At 42.9% G+C, this 20,279-nt stretch overlaps 3 protein-coding genes across 4 annotated transcripts; 1 reads left to right on the forward strand and 2 right to left on the reverse strand.

Moving 5' to 3' along the window:
- Positions 1-4: 4 nt before the first annotated feature.
- On the reverse strand, positions 5-4,295 carry gpx4a (glutathione peroxidase 4a). Of its 2 annotated transcripts, none has more exons than XM_077607679.1 (7): positions 4,051-4,295; positions 2,045-2,139; positions 1,826-1,970; positions 1,011-1,162; positions 895-919; positions 740-799; positions 5-352 (listed from the first exon to the last, which is right to left on the reverse strand). In XM_077607679.1, exons 1-7 carry the CDS (start codon positions 4,141-4,143, stop codon positions 314-316), a joined length of 609 nt encoding a protein of 202 aa, XP_077463805.1. In that variant the 5' UTR covers positions 4,144-4,295; the 3' UTR covers positions 5-313. The 2 variants fall into 2 exon arrangements, with proteins under 2 accessions (XP_077463805.1, XP_077463806.1); XM_077607680.1 differs by lacking the exon at positions 4,051-4,295 and adding an exon at positions 2,961-3,128.
- A 64-nt stretch (positions 4,296-4,359) lies between these two features.
- On the forward strand, positions 4,360-5,894 carry polr2eb (RNA polymerase II, I and III subunit E, b). The gene is made up of 8 exons (XM_077607678.1): positions 4,360-4,567; positions 4,657-4,831; positions 4,907-5,022; positions 5,098-5,178; positions 5,281-5,339; positions 5,423-5,501; positions 5,617-5,685; positions 5,769-5,894. Exons 1-7 carry the CDS (start codon positions 4,511-4,513, stop codon positions 5,680-5,682), a joined length of 633 nt encoding a protein of 210 aa, XP_077463804.1. The 5' UTR covers positions 4,360-4,510; the 3' UTR covers positions 5,683-5,685; positions 5,769-5,894.
- Positions 5,895-6,158: 264 nt separating this feature from the next.
- On the reverse strand, positions 6,159-20,152 carry arhgap45b (Rho GTPase activating protein 45b). The gene is made up of 24 exons (XM_077607933.1): positions 19,470-20,152; positions 17,568-17,808; positions 16,456-16,641; positions 15,723-15,863; positions 15,570-15,654; positions 14,365-14,437; positions 14,211-14,280; positions 13,696-13,827; positions 13,413-13,474; positions 13,227-13,334; positions 13,078-13,158; positions 12,839-13,003; positions 11,770-11,907; positions 11,493-11,689; positions 11,338-11,429; positions 10,384-10,470; positions 10,204-10,305; positions 9,113-9,276; positions 8,846-9,034; positions 8,061-8,198; positions 7,704-7,951; positions 7,382-7,619; positions 7,043-7,151; positions 6,159-6,695 (listed from the first exon to the last, which is right to left on the reverse strand). The coding sequence occupies exons 1-24, from the start codon at positions 19,746-19,748 to the stop codon at positions 6,358-6,360; spliced, it is 3,663 nt and encodes a 1,220-aa protein (XP_077464059.1). The 5' UTR covers positions 19,749-20,152; the 3' UTR covers positions 6,159-6,357.
- Between the last annotated feature and the right edge of the window lie 127 nt (positions 20,153-20,279).

Here is a 20,279-nt window from a genome sequence, read left to right on the forward strand (position 1 = left end):
TTTTTTTAGGGGTTTGTAAGGGGAATCATAATCATTTATAAGGGCAGTTATCGGCAGAGGTTGACAGGTATGGTGTTGTTATCCAAAACCTAAATGTCATATATTTTGCCGTGTCCCTTTTCTCCCCAGACCAAAAACGAACGCTCAACAAGCACCTCCGGCAATTTTGCACGCCAGTTGCATCGGGTTTGCCCTTTCCGTCGCACGGTTTTTCGAACAGACCGTCACACGTCCGGGGGTGGAGTTGAACCTTTGTCCGTGTCCGTCAGAAAAAAAAGGTGCTTTACGACATGATGGTTAATGTATGGATCATCTAGGCGCTGAGATATGGAGTTAGATCCGCCTCCACGACCTGCACAAAAGGTGGCCAGATCCAATGAGAACATGCACAATAACAACTACAGTAATCCCTCGAATATCACGGTTAACGTACACCAGACATGGCCACGATAATTGAAAAATTGCAAAGTAGGGTCACCCCTATTAAAAAAATACATATATATATATACACATATATTTAAATTTAAAAAAATAATTAATAGCAGAAAAAAATCGCGAAGTAGCAAATTCGCGATAATCGAGGGATTACTGTACACATTTTTTTCCTCCCACAGAAATCATTTAGGCTGCTTTCACACGCCCAAAACAATCAATCCAAAGGTTCGTTTTGAAACAAATACTCCAATCCAGGCCGAGTGAAAGCACCCTAAAAACCCTTTAGCCATTAGTGTATACATACACTTGGATCATCCATAGGTCCGTATCGTTTCACCACCTGACCCTCTTTGTTTATCAGAAACTACAAAAAAAGAATGTCAACAATTGGTCTCAAATTTCATTTTGTTTTCTTAATAGATATATAAAATACCACCTCTCCCCATGTGTGTTATTTACCTTGGTGAAATTCCACTTGATGCTACTGCAGGATTAAAACAGAAATAAAAATTGAGATACTTTGAATGGAATTGAATGTTCCAAAATGAGAGTGAGATGTAAACGCGCCACCGTACTTTCCCATGAAGCCTCTGCCGTTGGGCTGCTCTTTCAACCACTTCCACAGCGGGTGAGCGTTGGGACCGTTGACTTCGATCTTGCTGAACATGTCAAAGCGAGCGTTGTACGAGTCTGCAAACTGCTTGATTTCAGCGTTAGTGCCCGGCTCCTTTTGGTAAGGCAATAACAAATACATCATAAGGGCGCCACCATTCATTAACCAATTGACAGTTGATTATCAAATTAATCAAACTGTAGATTAATTTAGAGTCATGGTTGACCTAAAATTTGAAGCAGTAAAACATGTTTTTTTTGTTCTACTTTTTCCATCCATTTTTTGGTTTAAAAAAACCTTTTTTGTTAATTTTATTTTTCTTTATGAAAATAATTTGAAAAAAATACATACATGCAGCTATTTTGCATTTGAAATTCTTCTTTGGCAAATATTCTCTTTTTTTTTTTTAAGTCTACAAGACCAAGACCCTAAATATTCACGGAATTCCGAAGTCTTTGTTAAAAACAGACTGATACATTTGTTAATTATTCCAAATAAACGGTGGAACTACACGTTTTTTGTAAACAAACATTAGTTTTTGGTCCCACTGCTTCCTTTTCAAATTGTAAACTCTGGAGTGATATAAATAAATATAAATAACGTGATCTAAGAACGAGCCAATTTGTCAACTAATTAAAATACAGGGGGGATGAGATCATCGACTTGTGTAATTGTACATTGATGCCGCTACCTTATTGGCTCTTTTATTCATTGCGATGGTTACCATTCAGTTTCAAGCAACCGATTCACACTTGTAGGGAATAAAATCTGGCGTACCTGATTAGCAAACTGGTTGGAAGGGAAAGCGAGGATGCGTAAACCTCTCTCAGCGTACTTGGCGTGCATTTCTGCAAACTGAGAATAGTTTACGGGCGTTTTGCCTCACTTGGATGCCACATTGGTGACGATGACAGCTTTGCCCCTAAGACGAAAAGACAATGGCAATTGGGGAAACTGGTTTGGAGGCGGAAGATGAGCACGGAGCATAAGACTGACCGGTATTTTTCCAGAGAGACCTCGTTGCCGTCAATGTCGGTGGCCGAGAAGTCATAAATGGACGTGGCCGAGTTCCAATCCTCCACCGGGGCACCCTGTGGGAACACAAGTGAACACCCGAATAAAATATGATGGATTCAATGTTTGGTATTACATATCACACATATGGAAAAACCAAATCAATATAAATACACACATTTTAAAGGAATAAACGCAAAAGTAAGAGTGTACATTAAATATACCAATCAAAAAAGAATAAAGCACATTTAAAATTAAAATAATTTTTTATCTCTGAAATAAAAATGTAAACGAAAGCAAAATATGACAAATCTACGTGTATTAGTTATAAAACAAGACAAAAATAGACATTACAATAATGTAGAATATGTAAATCATGTGTCAAAAATAAAGAAGAGATAAAAACATATATATTGAAGAAAATGAACATATCCATTCATTTTCTAAAACATTTACTATTATCTAAAATAATTGAAAAACAAAATGTCAGAAAATAATCAAAAGGCTTATGATTAATTGGGGTGGTCACAAAAATTAAACCAATGAAATGTTTTAAAATAATGGAAAATAAAACTAAATGATTAAATAATTTTAAATAATAATAAACAAAAAATGTCAGGTCACTGTATTAGGGATTAAAGTCAACAATCATCTAAAAACAAACAAATTAGAAAACCAAAATCATTGTGCATGTCACACTGAGGTGGAGACATCAAATAAATGCCCCTTAAAAACATTAAAATAAATCCAAAAGGAATCAACTTCCACAAGCATATACTTAAAAACAGATGAGCATCAGATATATAAACATGACCCATGACCCCGAATCAGTGGTCTGTCTTTGATTTTCTGCATTTCAGCGTCTTTGACGTGCGTCTACGCGGATATCAAACCTTACCAAAGCTTGCAGCAGGACGCTAAACAGGACGGCGAGGCCTACGCGACGCATGGCTGCCCTCGAGAGCGTTCCTTGCTTGGCACCGAGCAGTCCAACGCCTTACTTATGTAGCCAGCGTCTTCACCTCCGCACTCTGTCCTCTTATAAAACTGACCGGGGATCAGCAACTCGACTGATAAGCTGCCGTTATCCAATAGCTGACCTTCTAGCACAGCGCTGACCCGTAAATCCACATCACGCACGTATTGTTCTGCGGTTCAGAGTCCACCACATCATCATAAGCTCATAAAAGGATATTGAGAAGTAAGAAAATGGAACAAAATGTTCCGCCGTTGTGCTTTTAAGTTGGGTACATGATCTCATCGGGTCAGCCTACAAGTTTGGAGCGGTGATGTCTCCATCGGATAGTCGGTATCGGTATCGGCGGCCGATTGGGCTATTTTTGGAATTTATGATTTGATCACAAGATCGGATCTGATCTCATCATCGTGTGTGTTATCAGTGCCATCTTGCTTTTTGGCTGCTGTAAAACAAAATGCTGAGTGGGACGACCATAACAACGAAGCATCGTGTAATATTTGAAAGGTGCAATTTAATATTAAAAAATATGATTGGTAGTTTACTGGTTACATTATTTTTGTAATATTTTTACAGTTCTAAAAATATGGCAAAACATAACTTTAATTTTTTTGGATTGGAAGTAAAAAAAAACTAAAAAATAAAATAAAACTATATATACATACTTTGATAATCAACATTTTACATCAACCCTTTTATCTACATTTGGTTTATGATCAGGGGAAGCCATTTGGTTTACGAGGAAAAATCATGAATACACTCCTGAGTCACCACATCAAAATGAAAGCTATGTTTTAAAACTGCTTAATTAAATCACGTTTGAAATAAGACAAATGGAATTGGTAACACCCCCCGATATGTTTTTGTTTGTTTTGTTTTCTAAACAACAATGTTGCTATTGAGTGGCAGTGTGCGTGTGTCTGTCATCCCAAGATAACAACAATAGCACATTCCAGCTATACCCATTGAACAATTTAGCCCCAAAGACCACTAAACAAACACATTGCTTTACCGTCGAGGGGAGAAGAAAGTAGAGGAAGACCGCCATCGTCACTCCACCGGTGGCCACAGCCGCGCACGTTATTATTAAGCATAACGGCCTCATTTTGTCTCAAAAAAGCGAGCCCATTTTGATCAAAGCAGCAGCCCACCCAGTCTTTCATGTGACGAAACCATAAAAAAGTAAGACTCTTTTAAAATTGTTTTTTTGGGGGAAAAATATAATTTTGACGATCACCGCTTTCTATTTAGTTGCACGTTTGCTATAATAATAATAATTATATACAAATAAGTGATTTACGTGAATCTCCGCCCACCTGCTTCTCAGAGAACGCGTTCCTTTACGTCATCAACAAGCGCCGCTAAACATCGTGTGCATCGAATTGTTGCTATACGCAGTGACTATTTGCTACATAATACCAAATTTATCTCTTATAAAGTATACCTTTACTCGAATAAGACTTGTCTACAATATGGACGACGAAGAGGAAACATACAGACTGTGGAAAATTCGCAAGACCATCATGCAGGCGAGTTGCTTTTCACCTATCGAATCGATAACTCATTTCTACATAATCGAATATTTGATTTAAAAAATAAATAAAATGTTGCACTGCAGCTGTGCCACGACAGAGGCTACCTGGTGACGCAGGACGAGCTGGATCAGACTCTAGACGACTTCAAAAGCCAGTTCGGGGACAAACCGAGCGAAAGTCGACCCAGACGCACGGATCTTACCGTCCTGGTGGCTCACAACGACGATCCCACCGACCAGATGTTTGTCTTCTTCCCCGGTAATCACATCCGTCAAAATGAATTGGACGGTCATCGCTGTGGTGAGACCGTAGATCATGTGCGTGCTTTTCCAGAGGAGCCCAAGGTGGGCATCAAGACCATCAAGATGTACTGTCAGAGAATGCAGGAGGAGAACATCACACGGGCTATCATTGTGGTCCAAATGGGCATGACGCCCTCGGCAAAACAGGTTCGGCATCATCTCAAACCGGCACGCGCATTTATGGAATAATTTTTGTACTCACAATCCTATCCCACTTTTAAGTCTTTAGTGGACATGGCGCCCAAGTACATCCTGGAGCAGTTTCTTCAGCAGGAGCTGCTTATCAACATCACAGAACACGAGGTCAGACGACACCAACATTTAACTATTTTAAAACGATGACACTGGATTTATGTTAAGAGAGCAGGAAGTTAATTTTTTTTTTCAATCATGCTCGTCTTTCAGCTTGTACCAGAACACATCGTTATGACGAAAGAGGAAGTGACTGAGCTTCTGGCCAGATAGTATCCTGTCATGACTTAAGTAAACGGCTAAATTGTGCAATGCGGTTGATATTGTGTTTGTTGCCTTAATGTGTTCACCTCAGTAAACTGAAGGAGAGTCAGCTTCCCAGAATCCAGGCCGGAGACCCCGTGGCTCGTTACTTTGGCTTAAAGAGAGGACAGGTAACAAAAAAAGAATTAGTTGGCAAAAAAAGCATTCAACAGGAGGTTATACTTACCACCTTGCCGTTCATTTGCTATCAAGTAGTCCTACAACCCAACTATTTTCTTTTCAAAGGTGGTAAAGATCATCAGACCAAGTGAGACAGCTGGACGTTACATCACATACAGACTAGTGCAGTGACAGGTAAGAATCATCCATGTGAGCCACATTTTGACAATACATCGATTGTGGTTTATAATCAGTGATTCTTCCTATTGCTAATTTAACTACCAAGATGCCACTAGAGAAGAATCATTCAAGTTACGCATCATCCCTGGATTCCTGTTTTTATGGTGATTTTTTGTTTGTTTGTATGGATTGATTTTGTCAAATAAAAATACTATTTTGAAAAATCCAGTGTTTACTTTTTGCTATAAGGCAGGAAAAAGGAATGTCTATTTTGCTTAGTGCATGTTGAGGGTCACGATAGAATTATCTACACCTTTGGAAAATGTTATATTCATGCATTCTTTCAGAATGTGAGAGGAGACTGGGGGAAAAAGCAAAATCACAAGTAGTATTGAAATAAAAGTATATACTGTGGTAAGTGAGCATATCTACATAAAACATGATTTGCCTAATTTAAGAATCCTAAAATGCACAAGATCCTTAAAAACTAAACGTCTCATTACTTTATTAAAACTGACAAAAACAAATAAAGCAATAGAGCACAAATTCAATACAGCGACAAAACGAACATTCGTGCTGAAATAGAACCAGCAGCACTTCATGCATTAAAAACACTTTGGACATTGTGCCAATTGATAACAGGTAGAAAGCTGCGAAAGAAAATCATGAACATTTAAAAAAGCATTTTTAGACAAATTCGGGTCCGCTGGCTCGATTTCTGCTCAACGCCAACTTCTTGCCGCAGAGGCGCATCAGGACTCTGGAGCGACCAGACAGCGGCGAACAGTAGTAATAATTGTTGGACTGGTTGACGTTGAGCTCGGCCAGGGACGTGATCAGGCTTCCCTGGGCCCCTCCCACCTCCGCCTCATCTGAAGGGGGTCCGACGGGAGGCGACGGCGGAGGAGTTTCGTCCTGCTCCGGCTCATCCAGGTTGCTCGGCAGCTCCTCCTCGTCCCCCGGCTTGGTGCTCTCGTCCTGCTCGGAGTCCGAGTCGGGGAGTTGCTCGCTGGAGCCCATGGAGCCTGCAGAGGTACCCATGTCACGATTGGAACATTTTCAACCCATAAGAATGGGGAAAAATTGTGTTAAATATTTTGCTGATTAAAAGTAAAAAAAGGGGGACTGCGAGTGAAATTACTTTCGAATCCAAATAGGAGTTAAAAAAAAGGCTCAGACTTAATGCTGCAAAATTTGGATGAATCAAATCTGATAAAAACTAAAATGTCATTTATATGACAACATATTTATTAAAAGAAATTGTACATTCCTGAAAGAAATGAGGTCCTCTCTTAGCCCTGAGGGTGAAATCAGAGGATTTGGACCATTTGACATATAATAATATTTTAAAGAAATAAAGGCCAAAACTCACCACAGCCTTCGTCCATTTTGTCTGACTCGGACTTGCTTTTCCTGTGCAAGCCCACATCTTCCTCGCCATCTGCAGAACTGCTCGTAACATCTTCGCCGAGAGCCTGAACCTGCAAATCGGTGTCATTAAAACCTCCACTAAGGCAGTAACTCAAAAAAGAATATTTGACTAAACATCGCTTGCAGTCACCGGCAGCTAATGAGTTCCTACCACAGTATTTTGATTATTTTCCATACGTACGACGCACTCACATTTTCAGGGAAAATACATACGGTTTATAGTCCGCAAAATACGGCACGTCAAATAGACGCTGAAAAAAATGGATGTTTAAAAGCTGACCAGTTGAGCAGAAGCAGAGGCAGAGCGGCAAGTTTTCTGACTCTGGAAGCTCTTGGATTGAAAGATGGTGCCATAGAAGACGATGAGTGCCTCCACCACGCGTGCCTGGTGGGGGTAGTCCACCAGCGAAGAAAGCGACACGGTGCCCCCCGTGGGGCGAGGCCGCATCAACGAAGGCCCGAACACGATCCCCAAGTTACCGGGACTCATTTTGTTGTCCTCCTCCAGCTCGGCGATCCTACGCGAGACAGCCAAGGAGTCGTGATGTTACGGAAAATACATTTAAAATAAAATAAATAAGGTTCTGTGCCGCCTTCCTCACCGGCGCAGATGGCGAATCAGGTATCGTAAGGTGGCCATGTTGGCTTTGGGCAGCTCTTTCAGAAGCTCCCTCAGTTTTTCCACCAGCACCAGCATCTCCGGCTCCGTTTCAGGACCCAGGTCTACCAGCTGGGACCCCCTGCTCGGTACCGGGGATTCGTCGGCATCTTCGGGCTCGGCCTGCGCGCTCTCTTTGGCCGAACCCACCAGACTGTTGTAAAGGTGGAATGGGAGGATGGGCTCTGGCAACTGGAAAAAAATATTCCAATACATTTTAGTAGTCTACTGGTTGCACCGATCCCGTTTTTAGACATTTAAAAAAAAAAAATCCGTTAAGAAAGTGCCAAGTAAGACTGACCTGTCGCAAGTACAGCTTGAGCACATTGCTGATGTCATGCGGTGAACATTGCGACAGCTCCACCAACTCTTTGCCATTCTCAAAAGCCTGACACAACTTCTCCACGCGGGTCTTCACGCCATTCACCCGGTAGATGCCCTGCAAATCGATGTGTGTAGACGCAGAAGCGAGCACAAAAAGTCAACATGGTCAAAAGAATATACAGTGTCACAAACAAGAATCCAAACCAATATTTCAAATGACAAGAGCATGAATTATTGATTCCATTTTATAGATGCTATGATGGAAATTGCCGGAATGCTCAAAACAGATTACCGACTGATACGCCTTTTGGGTGGTTTGATTAAAATCTAAGAACAAAGGCGCACGGACAAGTCTCGCTTTGGGATATGAGAAAACAATGCTAGTCGCAAAGACCAAGAAACGCGTTTACCAAAGTTGCGACTGGCTGAATTAAAACAGAAAAGGTACTCCTGCAAAAAAAAAAAAACTGCATTATGTTGCTTTTGCTTTAAGAGATTCACAAGCAAATTACATTAATTTGCTAAAAAGCCCCTTCAATGGACAGACAACAGCTAATATAACAGAAAGCTATATTGACTAAATACTTGGATTTGACTGGCTAAAAAAATGATAAGGTAAGATGTCTCCTTCTTGGAGATGCTGGCTTTACTTTTTCTCAATTCTAAATATTTTTTTACCAAAATAAAATACAAAGATTGTTTCTGCTGGAATGCACCTAAGCATTGTCCTTCCTTTGAAACAGCCGCCAAATATCGCCTCACCTTCATCCTCAACGCTCGCCTCTCAATCTCCGAGACGCACTTTGTGACGATGAAGGGGATGCCGTCGCTGGCCCGAGCGGCCACCAGATAAAACTCCCTGCCGAAGAGCTGCAGGCGTCCCCGCAACTTCTTGTGGCCGCACTGGATGGCCAGCGTCTCCAGGCAGCGTTTGTGACAGGCCAAGAAACACTAGCAACGGGAGAGGAGGCTGCCTAAGGAACAGCACCTTGGCTTCAAAATAAACCCCCCCCACGTTGCATTTTTCACCTCCTCGCACTCGGCGCCCTGGAAGTACACGTAGCTGTCGCACTCGCGGCACTTGGCGGGAGTGCGCAGCTTCCTCAGACGGTGCGTTCGGGCAGCTTTGGACAGGCCGACGTTCCGGAAGGGTCTGGTGGAAACCACCACGTCGGGATCCATGCCATTCATGTCTGTGAGGAAATCATTGGATGGTAAACACTCTTGTACAATAGGTGGCAGTATGCAACTAATTGTTGTTTCCAATCTGTTATTAATGTAAACGTGGAAGTGCTAACTTTTCTCAGTTTGACTAAACTTTGGGAATTTGTCATATTGTAGCCTAATGACCTCATCTAGTTACAAGAAAGTCCAAGTGCATTAATTGTAAAGTTGATGATCTGTAGATCCACATAAAACAGCTTTTTCATTATTATTATTATTATTATTTAATTGTTGCTCCATTCTTGGTTTAAAGAAAAACTGGTAATTTTTTTTTGTTTAAAAATATTCATGGGTAATTGACAATTTATATTAGCACTTTGCTTGCAGAGAAATATGTCAAGCAGCAGCACTTTTTAAATGTTTCTGATATTTGTAGTGACATTTTTTTGCTTCAAACTCAGAACCTTTAACTCAATACTTGAACACGTTTTAAGTACATAGAACTGCACAGTTGGAATTAAATAGAATTGTAAACAAAGTAATCATTAATTTTGCCTTCATTTTTACTAAAAACAACTAAACTTGTTTATTACTTGTCATATTTTACTTCCGTTTACATTTTTATTTCAGAGATAATGGATAATATTATGTTTTTATTTTAATTTAAATGTGCCTTTTTCTTTATTGATTGATATATTTAATGTACACTCTTACTTTTGAGTTTATTCCTTTAAAATGTGTGTAATTATATTGATTTAGTTTTTCCAAACATGTGATATGTAATGCCATTAATACTACTATTGGAAAAAAACACCACATCCGATTGTTTCATAAAGAAAACTATTGTTTGTTGCAGCTCTATTAAATAGTATTTTTCCCCACACGCAGATATGTAAAAGATGAACCTGTATTTCTACTAACACATTTCACACAGAATCCAACGACTAAAATCTTACTTGGCGTCTCAAATGAAGCCACGTTCCCATCTTTTTCATCCACGTCCTCGTTGGACGACGCCGTTCCGGTGGATGACGTGCGAGTCATTTTGCTGATGTCGTCTAATTAAACCAAAGGAAGGCCAAGGCGTGTGAAAACACTCTCGCTAATTGAAATGAACTGTTAGACGATTGCCTCACTATTGCTGGCGACGGGAGAGTCCATGGCGCCGTCTGCTCCCACGCTCTCGTCACTCACCGTGGAGCCCCACGATTTGTGGCCCATCCCTGTGCACGCAAGGAATACAGAGGTCACCACGACGTACAACATTTTATTTTGTCACCATGATCATAAGTCACAACAGTTGATTTCTTAACGCTTACCAAAAAAACCAACATTTTTTTCCAGTCCATAAAAAACATTCAGGCAAAATAACACAATATTTAACACTTTCATGCACTTCTATGATTGATTCTTTTATTTTGGTACTTTAAGCCAAGTCCTTGTTTTTATTGTTTTTGATATGATGTATTTGATTTGTAATTAGTTTGTTTTAATTGCATTTATCTTGTGTACGGCACAATGTTTAACGGCTGTCGTTTCAAATGTGCGAATGAACGTTGACTCCCAGTCAAAACGGATTGGACGTCCGCCACCGTTAATGGCAGTGACAGATGAGCAGTCGGGGCCAGTCCTCCCCGTTTAAATGAATTGGACCTTGATTTTTGTAAATGGCATGCAATGTAGTTAAATACTATGGGGGAAAAAAACAAATTTTGTATAATACTTAAAGCAGTAACTAGTGTATTTGTTTTTTTTTCATTGTAACTTCAAAAAATTTGCTTTTATTATGAATGTATTAATTTATATGCAATTATATACAAATAGACAATAATTAAAAATCATAATGATCGCAAATCGCAAATCTTTTTAAGACTAACAATAGAACCCTAGAAAGGGTTAAAGGTCTTAGGTATCAACTTTTTAACTCAATTAAAAAACATAGAGCAACATCAAATAGAATCATTCTATTTAATGTTGCTCTATTTTTTTTTAATCGAGTTAACATTCTGACTGTCCAAAAAAAACAGGATTTCCAAACAAGACTGTAGCCAAATCAAAAAATGACTGACACAACAAGCGGAACCACTCACTGGGATGGCGATCCGGCTCCACAGCTGCCGGGTTGTCCGCCTGGCCGGTCTGCTCCGTGTTGAAGCTGTCCATTCTCAACCTCAAACCGGGCCTGTTGAACAAGAAACGGTAAAAAATTGCCACCTTCAGAATTCGGCCAGGCGTCCATCCTTACTGCGACGTCACGCCGGAGGGGACGTAGGGTTCAAACGCGTAAGAGACGGGCGGCTGGTCGGGCAGCTGCAGGTCTCGCACGTGGGCGGCGTACTGCTGGCCTGGGTCGTACAGCTTGCTGCTCTCGCATAAGGTCTGGTAGCACACGGGTAGCGCCACCGTCTGCATGTGCATGAGCTGGTAGTACGAGATGGTGGCCTGCCGGTCGCGTGGAGACAAGGCGTGAGGGGAAGCGTCTTTCAAGGTGTCCACCGAAGCGTACGTGACGCAAGACGGACCGAGCGCAGCGTCTGGTCGCTCTGCTTGATGAGGTCGTGTAGTTGCCTGAGCACGGTGACCTTGCTGTCCTCCAGTTCCACCATCTGAGTGGTGGCGTCGGCGATGCACGTCCTATAAATTGACTCCGCTTCGTCCGCCTGCCGTGAAAACAGTCGCCAGTGGCCTCTTTAAAACACTATACTTTGATCAAGTGGAGTTGTCAACGTGCTGAACTAAAACAAAGTTAAGGCAATCTTAATTAAACAGAGGTAAACGAGAGAGCTCTGGATTTGTTCTGTGGAATGACAGATTTTGCTTTCATTGTTGCAACTATAAATGAGTTTTCAGCTTCTAATTACGTGATATTTTTAATACTTTTTTTCACGAATCCATTTAAATGTACTTTTTATCTCATCAACATCACAACTATTCTTGCGACATGACGCTGTTCCATTTTAACAACAATAACAAGATTATCTTGTGATGTTACTGTAATCCAAAATGTGGATTTTTCTTTGTTTATATGGGAATTGGTTTTTATCAAAATTATCGATGCTGAAATGCTGCACACGAATACGATATTTGATTGCAAAAGCAGCCACTAGCTTTTTTTTTAACTTAGATTTTGCACTAGCGGCCCGGCGGCTGAGTGGTTAGCACGTCAGCCTCACAGTGGGGGTCCTGGGTTCAAATCCAGGTCGGTCCACCCGTGCAGAGTTTGCATGTTCTCCCCGGGCCTGCGTGGGGTTTCTCCGGGTACTCCGCTTTCCTCTTACATTCCAAAGACATGCATTCTAGGCTGATTGGGCACTCTAAATTGCCCCTAAGTATGAGTGTGAGCGTGAATGGTTGTTTGTGTCCTTGTGCCCTGCGATTGGCTGGCCACCAATTCAGGGTGTCCCCGCCTCTGACCTAAAGTCAGCTGGGATAGGCTCCAGCACCCCCCACTACCCAAGTGAGGATAAAGTGGTTCAGAAAATGAAATGACATTTTCCACTACTCTTGATAGTAATGGAGGGTATTTTCCTTCATAACTCATTGCCTGTCGTTGACACCATTAGACATCCAAACATTTTGAAGGCGGGGCACCTTGTTGCGAGCGTCTTCCTCCAAGCGCTTCTTCTTCTCCAGGGACTTGGCAGTGGCTCCCGCTCCCTCCTCCTCGGCTCGACTGGCGGCCGCTTTGGCCTTGTGCTCCTCGCAGCGAGCCGTGTAGGCTTGCTTGGCCTTGCGCAGGTTGGTCTCGCAGTCCATCTGCAGGGGGGGAAATAAAAATAAAATCAACCCTCTTACCAAATCACCGGGTTTCCGTGCACCAAAAACCCTACCAGTTTCCTCTTTGCGCGAATCCAGTGATCTTTGATTTCTTTCCGCCGCTTCTCGTGCTCCTGCTTGCGCTGCACCAGCGGCTGGGCGGGAATAAATATGTCGGCGTGACGTTTTTCACGACGCGTCCGCCGGCAAACGGGAGTCGCACCTGGATAAAAGTCTGTTGCAGTGTGGCGCTGCTCTGCTGGTGGCCCAGACTCAGCTCTTGGTCTTGCTCCAGGGCCAGAGAGTAGATAGAGAAGAGGGGCATGTGGGGCTAAAAGGGAAAAAGTTTGAAGGTTTTTCAATGTGTAGGAGGGGGGGGGGGAAGGCCACATATTATATTTTATCTTACGTGCGTTATACTGTGTTTGCTGGAGTGGTACAATCTCTGAATGCCTTTGGAGAATTCCATCTCTGGTGAAAGAAAGACACACATTCACTTTCTCACTGAAATTGGTAGTAATAATGGGGGTGATCCGACTTTGCAGTTTTTCGTTTATCGCGGCCATGTCTGGTATACAAAAACCGCGATATTTGAGGGATTACTGTAATTGTGCTTAGATTTTTGATCGAACAGAGAGTTTGTGCAAAGAAGGCCAAAGCTGTTTTGAGTCTTTCTGGCAATTGTAGCCTACCCAGGGAGATTCTCTTCTCCACGTAACTGATGAGATCCTTCAGGTATTTGGCGATGGTTTTGGCGTAGAGCAGGGCGGAGTCGACGCCGCCTTCGCTGCGCTGCAACACCACGTCCACTGCCTCCACGTTGCCTATGGTTTGGAAACATGGCCGTTTGTATGGGATTAAAATGCATTACAATACCTACTATAAATGATAAGGATCACAAAAAATGTGACATCCTTAAAATGAAATGTTTTTTAATGTTTGTTTATTAAACAAGATTCTTTCTATTGCAATAGACATAAAAGGCGTCATCTTTAAATTTTAAATGGGGAAAAAAATTACAAAAAGATACTAGTAAACTACCAATATTTTTCAGTTTTATTTCATCTTTATGCCTTTTTTACCTTTAAAATCAGCTTTAATAAATGTATTGTTCTCATAATGTTAAAATTCCATATTTAACCTGAAAAAAGTATCCTTGAAATACCTCAATTCAATGTATTAATGGAAAAAGAATGATGTTTGTTACCCATGTCATCCGAGTTGCTCCCTTGATGTGCGCTGTCCTGGCCTGCCGCGCCATACAAATTCTCCATGGACTGCACAGCACAAATCAAGAAAAGTTAAAAGGAACAACGTGACGAATGACAGCGGAGGAAAAACAGAGGAAGACGTAGACTCACTCGGCTCTTCTCTGTAGGCAGCAAAGACAGGAGAGTACTACTGTCCACCTCACCCATCAGCAGCTCAGACACACTGCACACAATCGCAGAATATACTTTACTCTTCAGCCACTCTGAATATACAACTTTTTTTCCCTCCATGCACATTATAAAAGTCTTGCTAGTTCCTTGTGACATTACAAGTATATATTTAGTATATATAGCAGTTTTTCTATAGAAAATATTTATAGTCACACTGTTATTTTTGCAATGTTTTTCAAGCAGCCTTAATCTTGCCACTTCAGGCTGCATTTTATGACCATAAAAGTAAGTTACAGTAATCCCTCGATTATCACGGTTAATGTAGACCAGACAGGGCCGCGATAAACGAAAAACCGCGAAGTAGGGTCACCCTTATTTAAAAAAGAAATTTAAAAAAAATATATTTTTTTTTTACTTCAGTGCTTCCGCTTGCGAGTTTCAGCGTGAATTTTCACATTTTTATGAACGTAATGTAATTTGAAAAAAAAAATTCCCCCATGTAGTGAAGCCGTGATATTGGAGGGATTACTGTATTCTTGCAAAACACAAGATCTAGTTGGCGTTAATGTGGCCCGCCAAACAAAAGGAGTTTGACACCCCTGCTTTAAATGTGATTCTAAGTGGGAACGTCTGTCGGCTGGAAATCCATTTAAATGCAACTTGGCGAGTCCAGACATTTCTTTACGATTAAATTCAAGCGCAGCCAAGAATGTGCTCATTTGTCATGAGATTTTCAAAGAGCACGAAGTTCAAATTGCTGCCAGATAAGCGACGAACCCAGCTGAGAGGATGAGGAAACGGAGCTGTCAGACATTTCAACTGTGTGATGGCTCACTTCCTCTTGCTGTGCTCTGTGACAGTTAGAACAGACATCTGCATGCCTTCCACACAACAATCTTTAGTATTCTTACTTTTTAAAATCGTAAGATACGGGGTAAAAAAAACTAAAAAACACCTTAAGTTGAGAGCAGCTCCCCTCAGCAATCAAGTGCACCCCAAAAAAATCGAAATATCATTAACGTCCCCCCGCCGTGCATTTTGCGTCGTGGCCAACAAGAAAACCGCTTCCTGTTTTCTTGCTCTCTGCCTCATGCAAATGTGTCACCACTTACGCACTTCTCCCTGGCGCGCACACGATTTCTCCTTCGCAACTTCTGTTTTTAGGCAACGCCGTCGCCACTCACTTGCTGCTGAAAGCCACGGCGATGGTCTCGATGGCTTTCTCAAAGTCCTTTTTGTCCGAGTCGTTGCACGCTTCGTAGTGGAAACCTGCAAAAGTGTTTGCCATGCCGTAACGCCATTCTCGTGGGGCACGTCGGCGGCTTCGCGCCACTCACTTTTGACTTTGCTGATGAGCTTGCCGGCGGCGGTGAGGATCTCCACCGTGTTGAGGAAGGGGTACGTGTTGATGACCTGCCGCAACACACGCAGAACCTCCCCCAAGCACTCGTGGGCGACAGGGCGCCGATTCTCCGTACCTGCGGGTCAACGAGGTCACTAAATAGGCCCAAGTCGTCAACGGCAGTCATACTTATAAATGAGCTCTTTAGTCGACTCATCTTTAAAATATTCCACGATTAATTGATGAACAAAATAATTTGCGGCAGTCCAGACAACAACAGTTGTTAGACGTCACAACGGTCTCCTTGGCGACGTCTGTCCGAGTGTCCAAGATAAGACGAGTGACCTCGACATTGTGCCAAACAGGAAGTGAACTTTTCTTCCCTTCCAATTACGCAACGCCGCAAACTTGTCTAAAAGTGGCTTTTATGTGAAGTAACGTTCTGACAACGTGACATTGGGCATGCAGATTGGTCCTATCGCCCAAGGAAATGCAGGCTAGGACGCGCAGTCGGCCGCTAGCTACTGCAGCTTCCTGTTTCAAAGATTGATAGAACAAATAATTTGTACAACACAATCCGTGTACATATGTACATGGCGCACGGCCATTTTGGGGCTCAGGAGAACATGCGAGCCTTCACGTTGTGTCAAACGCTGACTTTTTGTGGCCGAGCTCCTGATTGGCTAAAAAAAAAGATAAAAAATGGACCCATCAAAAGTTTCAACTACCTAAAGCTAGCACCACCACGTCCTTGAGCTTCTCCACGGCCTCGGCGAAGCGTGCCACATCCCTGAGCAGGGGCGGGATGTCCTCCACCTCGATTGCGGCGCCCTCGGGGCCCTCGGACGGCGTCGTCGGTGTCACGGCTCCTTTGGCGTGGCCTCTGGTGAATACCCATGACTGCAGAGACAAACCTGAGGGCAAGAAAGACACGATCCCATTTGTGTGGTCAACAATTGTTCTTCAATAAACACCCATCTTTGCTATTTCCCACTAAAAATCGAGTGGATCGAGAACAGGGCAAGATGGCCGACTTTCGCCAACGAGCAAGATCAGAAGCCTTTTTTATAGATCTAAAACAATGTTTATTTGAGCTTTTTTCGTCTTTCAATCATTGGTTTTTCATTTCAAAAGGAAACTAAATATTTTTTATTATATTCCGTATTAAAGTGGAAAACAGAAAATATTTGTGATGATTTATATTTCGAGTTTCCAAAATGCTTTTAAAACTGGAAACACAAAAAGAAAAAAATGGATTGAAAAAATTGCAAATTATGTATTTAAAAAGGGAAAATCAGGAACTATAGTATACATCTATAATCTTCATTTGAATTTGATCCTGAAACACAAAGTCGGCACTCGTGATTTACTTTCTCGGGCCGCACAAAATGATGCGGCGGGGCAGATTTGGCCCCCGGACCGCCACTTTGACACCGGTCTAGGACAAGGCCAACAGCGACGTGGAATGGAGTTCACACAAAAAAAATGAGAGAAACTGGTCGTGCACTTGTCATGATTGAAATACTGCATGATTTTTTTTACTGTATACGTAATTGCTGAGGTTCATTTTCCAATTAGAAAGTGGCCAAATCAAAACGAGTTTGCCTGACTCCTCAGTGTTCCCGATATAAATAAATTAATATTCATTCATCTAAAAACAACTCCATACATATAAATACTGGAAAAAAAGATTGGAGTGCCTTTTTAAAGATGACTCTTTCCTATGTGATGCACACGATAAAGTTGACGTCTGAGCCTCAAACAGGTCTACCAAATCACAATGATTCAAATCATCAATACTACGATACAAAAAGCAACATAGAGGCTCGCTTCGGCTCACCCGCCGCGCTGGCATGCCGGCTCAGGGTGGTGGGCCGCCTCAGCGTGCCGGCCGAGTACGCCGCACCAGATCCCAGCTTGCCGTGCTGGGGGCTGGGAGTCCCAGGACATGACAGGGAGGGGTCCTGAAGACCCGCGGAGGTCGGGGTGAGCACGGACGAGGACGAGGACGAGCAGCTGGGCGAAGAGGAGAAGGTATAGTCGCCGCCATCTTTTTGAGGCAGCTCCTGGAGGATGGACAGCTGAAAGATACACACAAAAAAGGACAGAAGCGCTCAAAACATCTCCTGTAAAGACTCTTGTTGACGAGGGACTTTCACAAGATCCCGCAAGACAATACTTCCTGAAACTGCGGCGCAGGGGCGACGTGAAGAAATACTGATCAAGAGCCGTTAGTTTGTATGCTTACCTGTTTAAGACAAACATCTGGACACCCCTTGCCCTTACGGTCCACTTTCTTACCCCGCAGACTGATGGAATAGGGCTTGTAGCTGCGTTTGTGTCCCGGCCTCGGCATGGTCAGACAAGCGCAAATGGCCACATCCTCACTACCTTATCTTACTAAGCATTACACATGAGCCCGAGTTGCAACACGCTTATTCACAACACACCATCACCGGCGCTTGCACGGGACGTTATCTGTCAACACATACGCGCACCAAAAGTGACAGTTTCAACAGCACCTCGGAAGGGATGTGTTCACTCAAATCACACACCATGACTAAGATTCAGACTGCCCCTAACACACTTTAGGTATTTTCCATCTCCTGGTTGGATATGTGCAATAAGTCAACTGTAACTGTAAATATATACTTGGCAAGTCAACTTACATTTTTTGTTGTTGTAAATGTTCTGTTTCTGCCTCTAAAACTTCCGATTATGGGTTTCCAAAGCACAGCGTTAGTCTGGAGGTTAGTGTAATACATTCAAAAATGAAATAGGGGCCTGATACACCCGCCCAGCCTACAGATGGTGATTTCTATATACGAAGCTGAAATGTGAAGTGAGATATTCTTTAAATGAATGCCAAGTGCAGACAGTTTCAATCAATCTAGCACACTAACATAAAATGGCGACACATGCGCCAGCCACTTGGTGTTTTCACATCTGCAAACACACCGGAAATGAGTGATGCATACACATGAACAACCCCTTAACATGCATGGATTTACAAACAAAAGCAAATATTTGGACCTATAAAAAACTGACAACTCCAAAGCAATGTGACAGCTGCAAAATACACACTCATGCACTGTAATGTAAAACAAACACTAATTCAAACACACTGTAGCAAACCACGTACAGCAACTTTGTAAAAATACAATCACACAACCACAACACTATGAAATGCACCTTGCACGCACACACACACACACACACACGCAACAACTGTAGTAACTCAGAAACAGATCCACAACTCCAAAAACACACCAACAATACTCGACAGACCCTCAACTCCCAAAAACACACCAAAACTCGACGGACCAACAACTCCCAGAACACACCAGCGCCCAATGGACCCACAACTCCAAAAACATACCAAGGCTCGACAGACCCACAACTCCCGAAAACACACCAAAACTCGACGGACCCACAACTCCCAAAACACACCAATGCTTAAATGGGCCCACACATCCAAAAACGCACCAACATTTGACACACCAACTCCAAAAAGACATCAACACTAGCACTAATTAACAAAAAATATTTGACTGACACACACACGTAACACCATAACACACTAACACAGAAACACAGAAACAAGCGCACCCAAAAAAATAACTCAACACGCAGCACAAATGATGGCTTGCCTCGGACCCCAAGGAGACCCCCACCCAACAAACACATACACAATACACAAGTCGACTAGTACGTATACATCCAACACAAGTGTCTGCCTCACCGAGTTCGGCGGTCCGGGGCTTCCGCTTCGACTCTTGGAGATGGACGGCGTCTTGATCAACTCGCGCTTCTTACGAGCGAACATTTTGAGGGTCCCGCGTCCGTCCATGCCGACCTCCTTGAGTTTGACGTAAAGACCACCTACCCACCCCCCCACTCGCCACTTGGGTACCGCGCCGCCGCTCTCGCTGCTCAGCGGGGAGGCGTCGCGGGCGTACGTCCGGGTCCGCGGAGGCCTTCTGTGGCTGTGAGCCGTCGGCTTCCACGCGCCGTCGCACATTGAGACGCGCGCGCAGCCTCACTCGCGAGAAGACGTGATAGCCTCGGCTTCAGCGCCGCCTGCTTCCTCTGAGGGAGGGAGTGGCAGCCTGGTGGCAGCCTGGTGGCTAGGTGCCTCGTGGCTGGGTGCCTGGTGCTTGGATGCCTGGAGCCTGGCTGGCTGGGGGAGTCAACCGGCGGCCCGGACTACCGGAAAGGTGCTACTCGATCAAACGAGGTGACATTCGACAAGTAATCCCTTTTAGATGAAGGGCATCCAAGGACGGGAAAGTGTCACCTTGACTGAACACGTCGCTGAACTCTTTGCGTGAACACAATCAAGCCATCAAAGTACACGTGTGCCAACCACGTCAAATTAAGGGTATCCGACCATCAGCTTGTTTCTCCACCGTCGCTACGACTGAAATGAGCTTCCTGTTTCAAATAAAGTTGGTTATTGATGGATTCATGTTTGATTAAAATGAAATGTGATATTATTAAACCTGGCGCAAGTGACTTTTTCTCTCTCTCAATATTAATCTTTTGAGAGATA

The sequence above is a fragment of the Stigmatopora argus genome, chromosome 8 (assembly GCF_051989625.1).
Source record: "Stigmatopora argus isolate UIUO_Sarg chromosome 8, RoL_Sarg_1.0, whole genome shotgun sequence".
NCBI lineage: Eukaryota > Metazoa > Chordata > Actinopteri > Syngnathiformes > Syngnathidae > Stigmatopora > Stigmatopora argus.

Bases quoted from the DNA above. Each gene is read 5' to 3' on its own strand.
- polr2eb (XM_077607678.1), top strand. From the start codon at position 4,511: ATGGACGACGAAGAGGAAACATACAGACTGTGGAAAATTCGCAAGACC. The intron at 5,340-5,422 runs GTATCCTGTCAT...TGTTCACCTCAG, and splicing joins ACTGAGCTTCTGGCCAGATA to TAAACTGAAGGAGAGTCAGC. The intron at 5,502-5,616 runs GTAACAAAAAAA...TTCTTTTCAAAG, and splicing joins TTGGCTTAAAGAGAGGACAG to GTGGTAAAGATCATCAGACC.
- arhgap45b (XM_077607933.1), bottom strand. From the start codon at position 19,748: ATGTGCGACGGCGCGTGGAAGCCGACGGCTCACAGCCACAGAAGGCCT. The intron at 13,004-13,077 runs GTAGGGTTTTTG...CCCCCCCTGCAG, and splicing joins TTCGCGCAAAGAGGAAACTG to ATGGACTGCGAGACCAACCT. The intron at 9,277-10,203 runs GTAAGATTTTAG...ATTTCCTCACAG, and splicing joins GGCTTCATTTGAGACGCCAA to ACATGAATGGCATGGATCCC.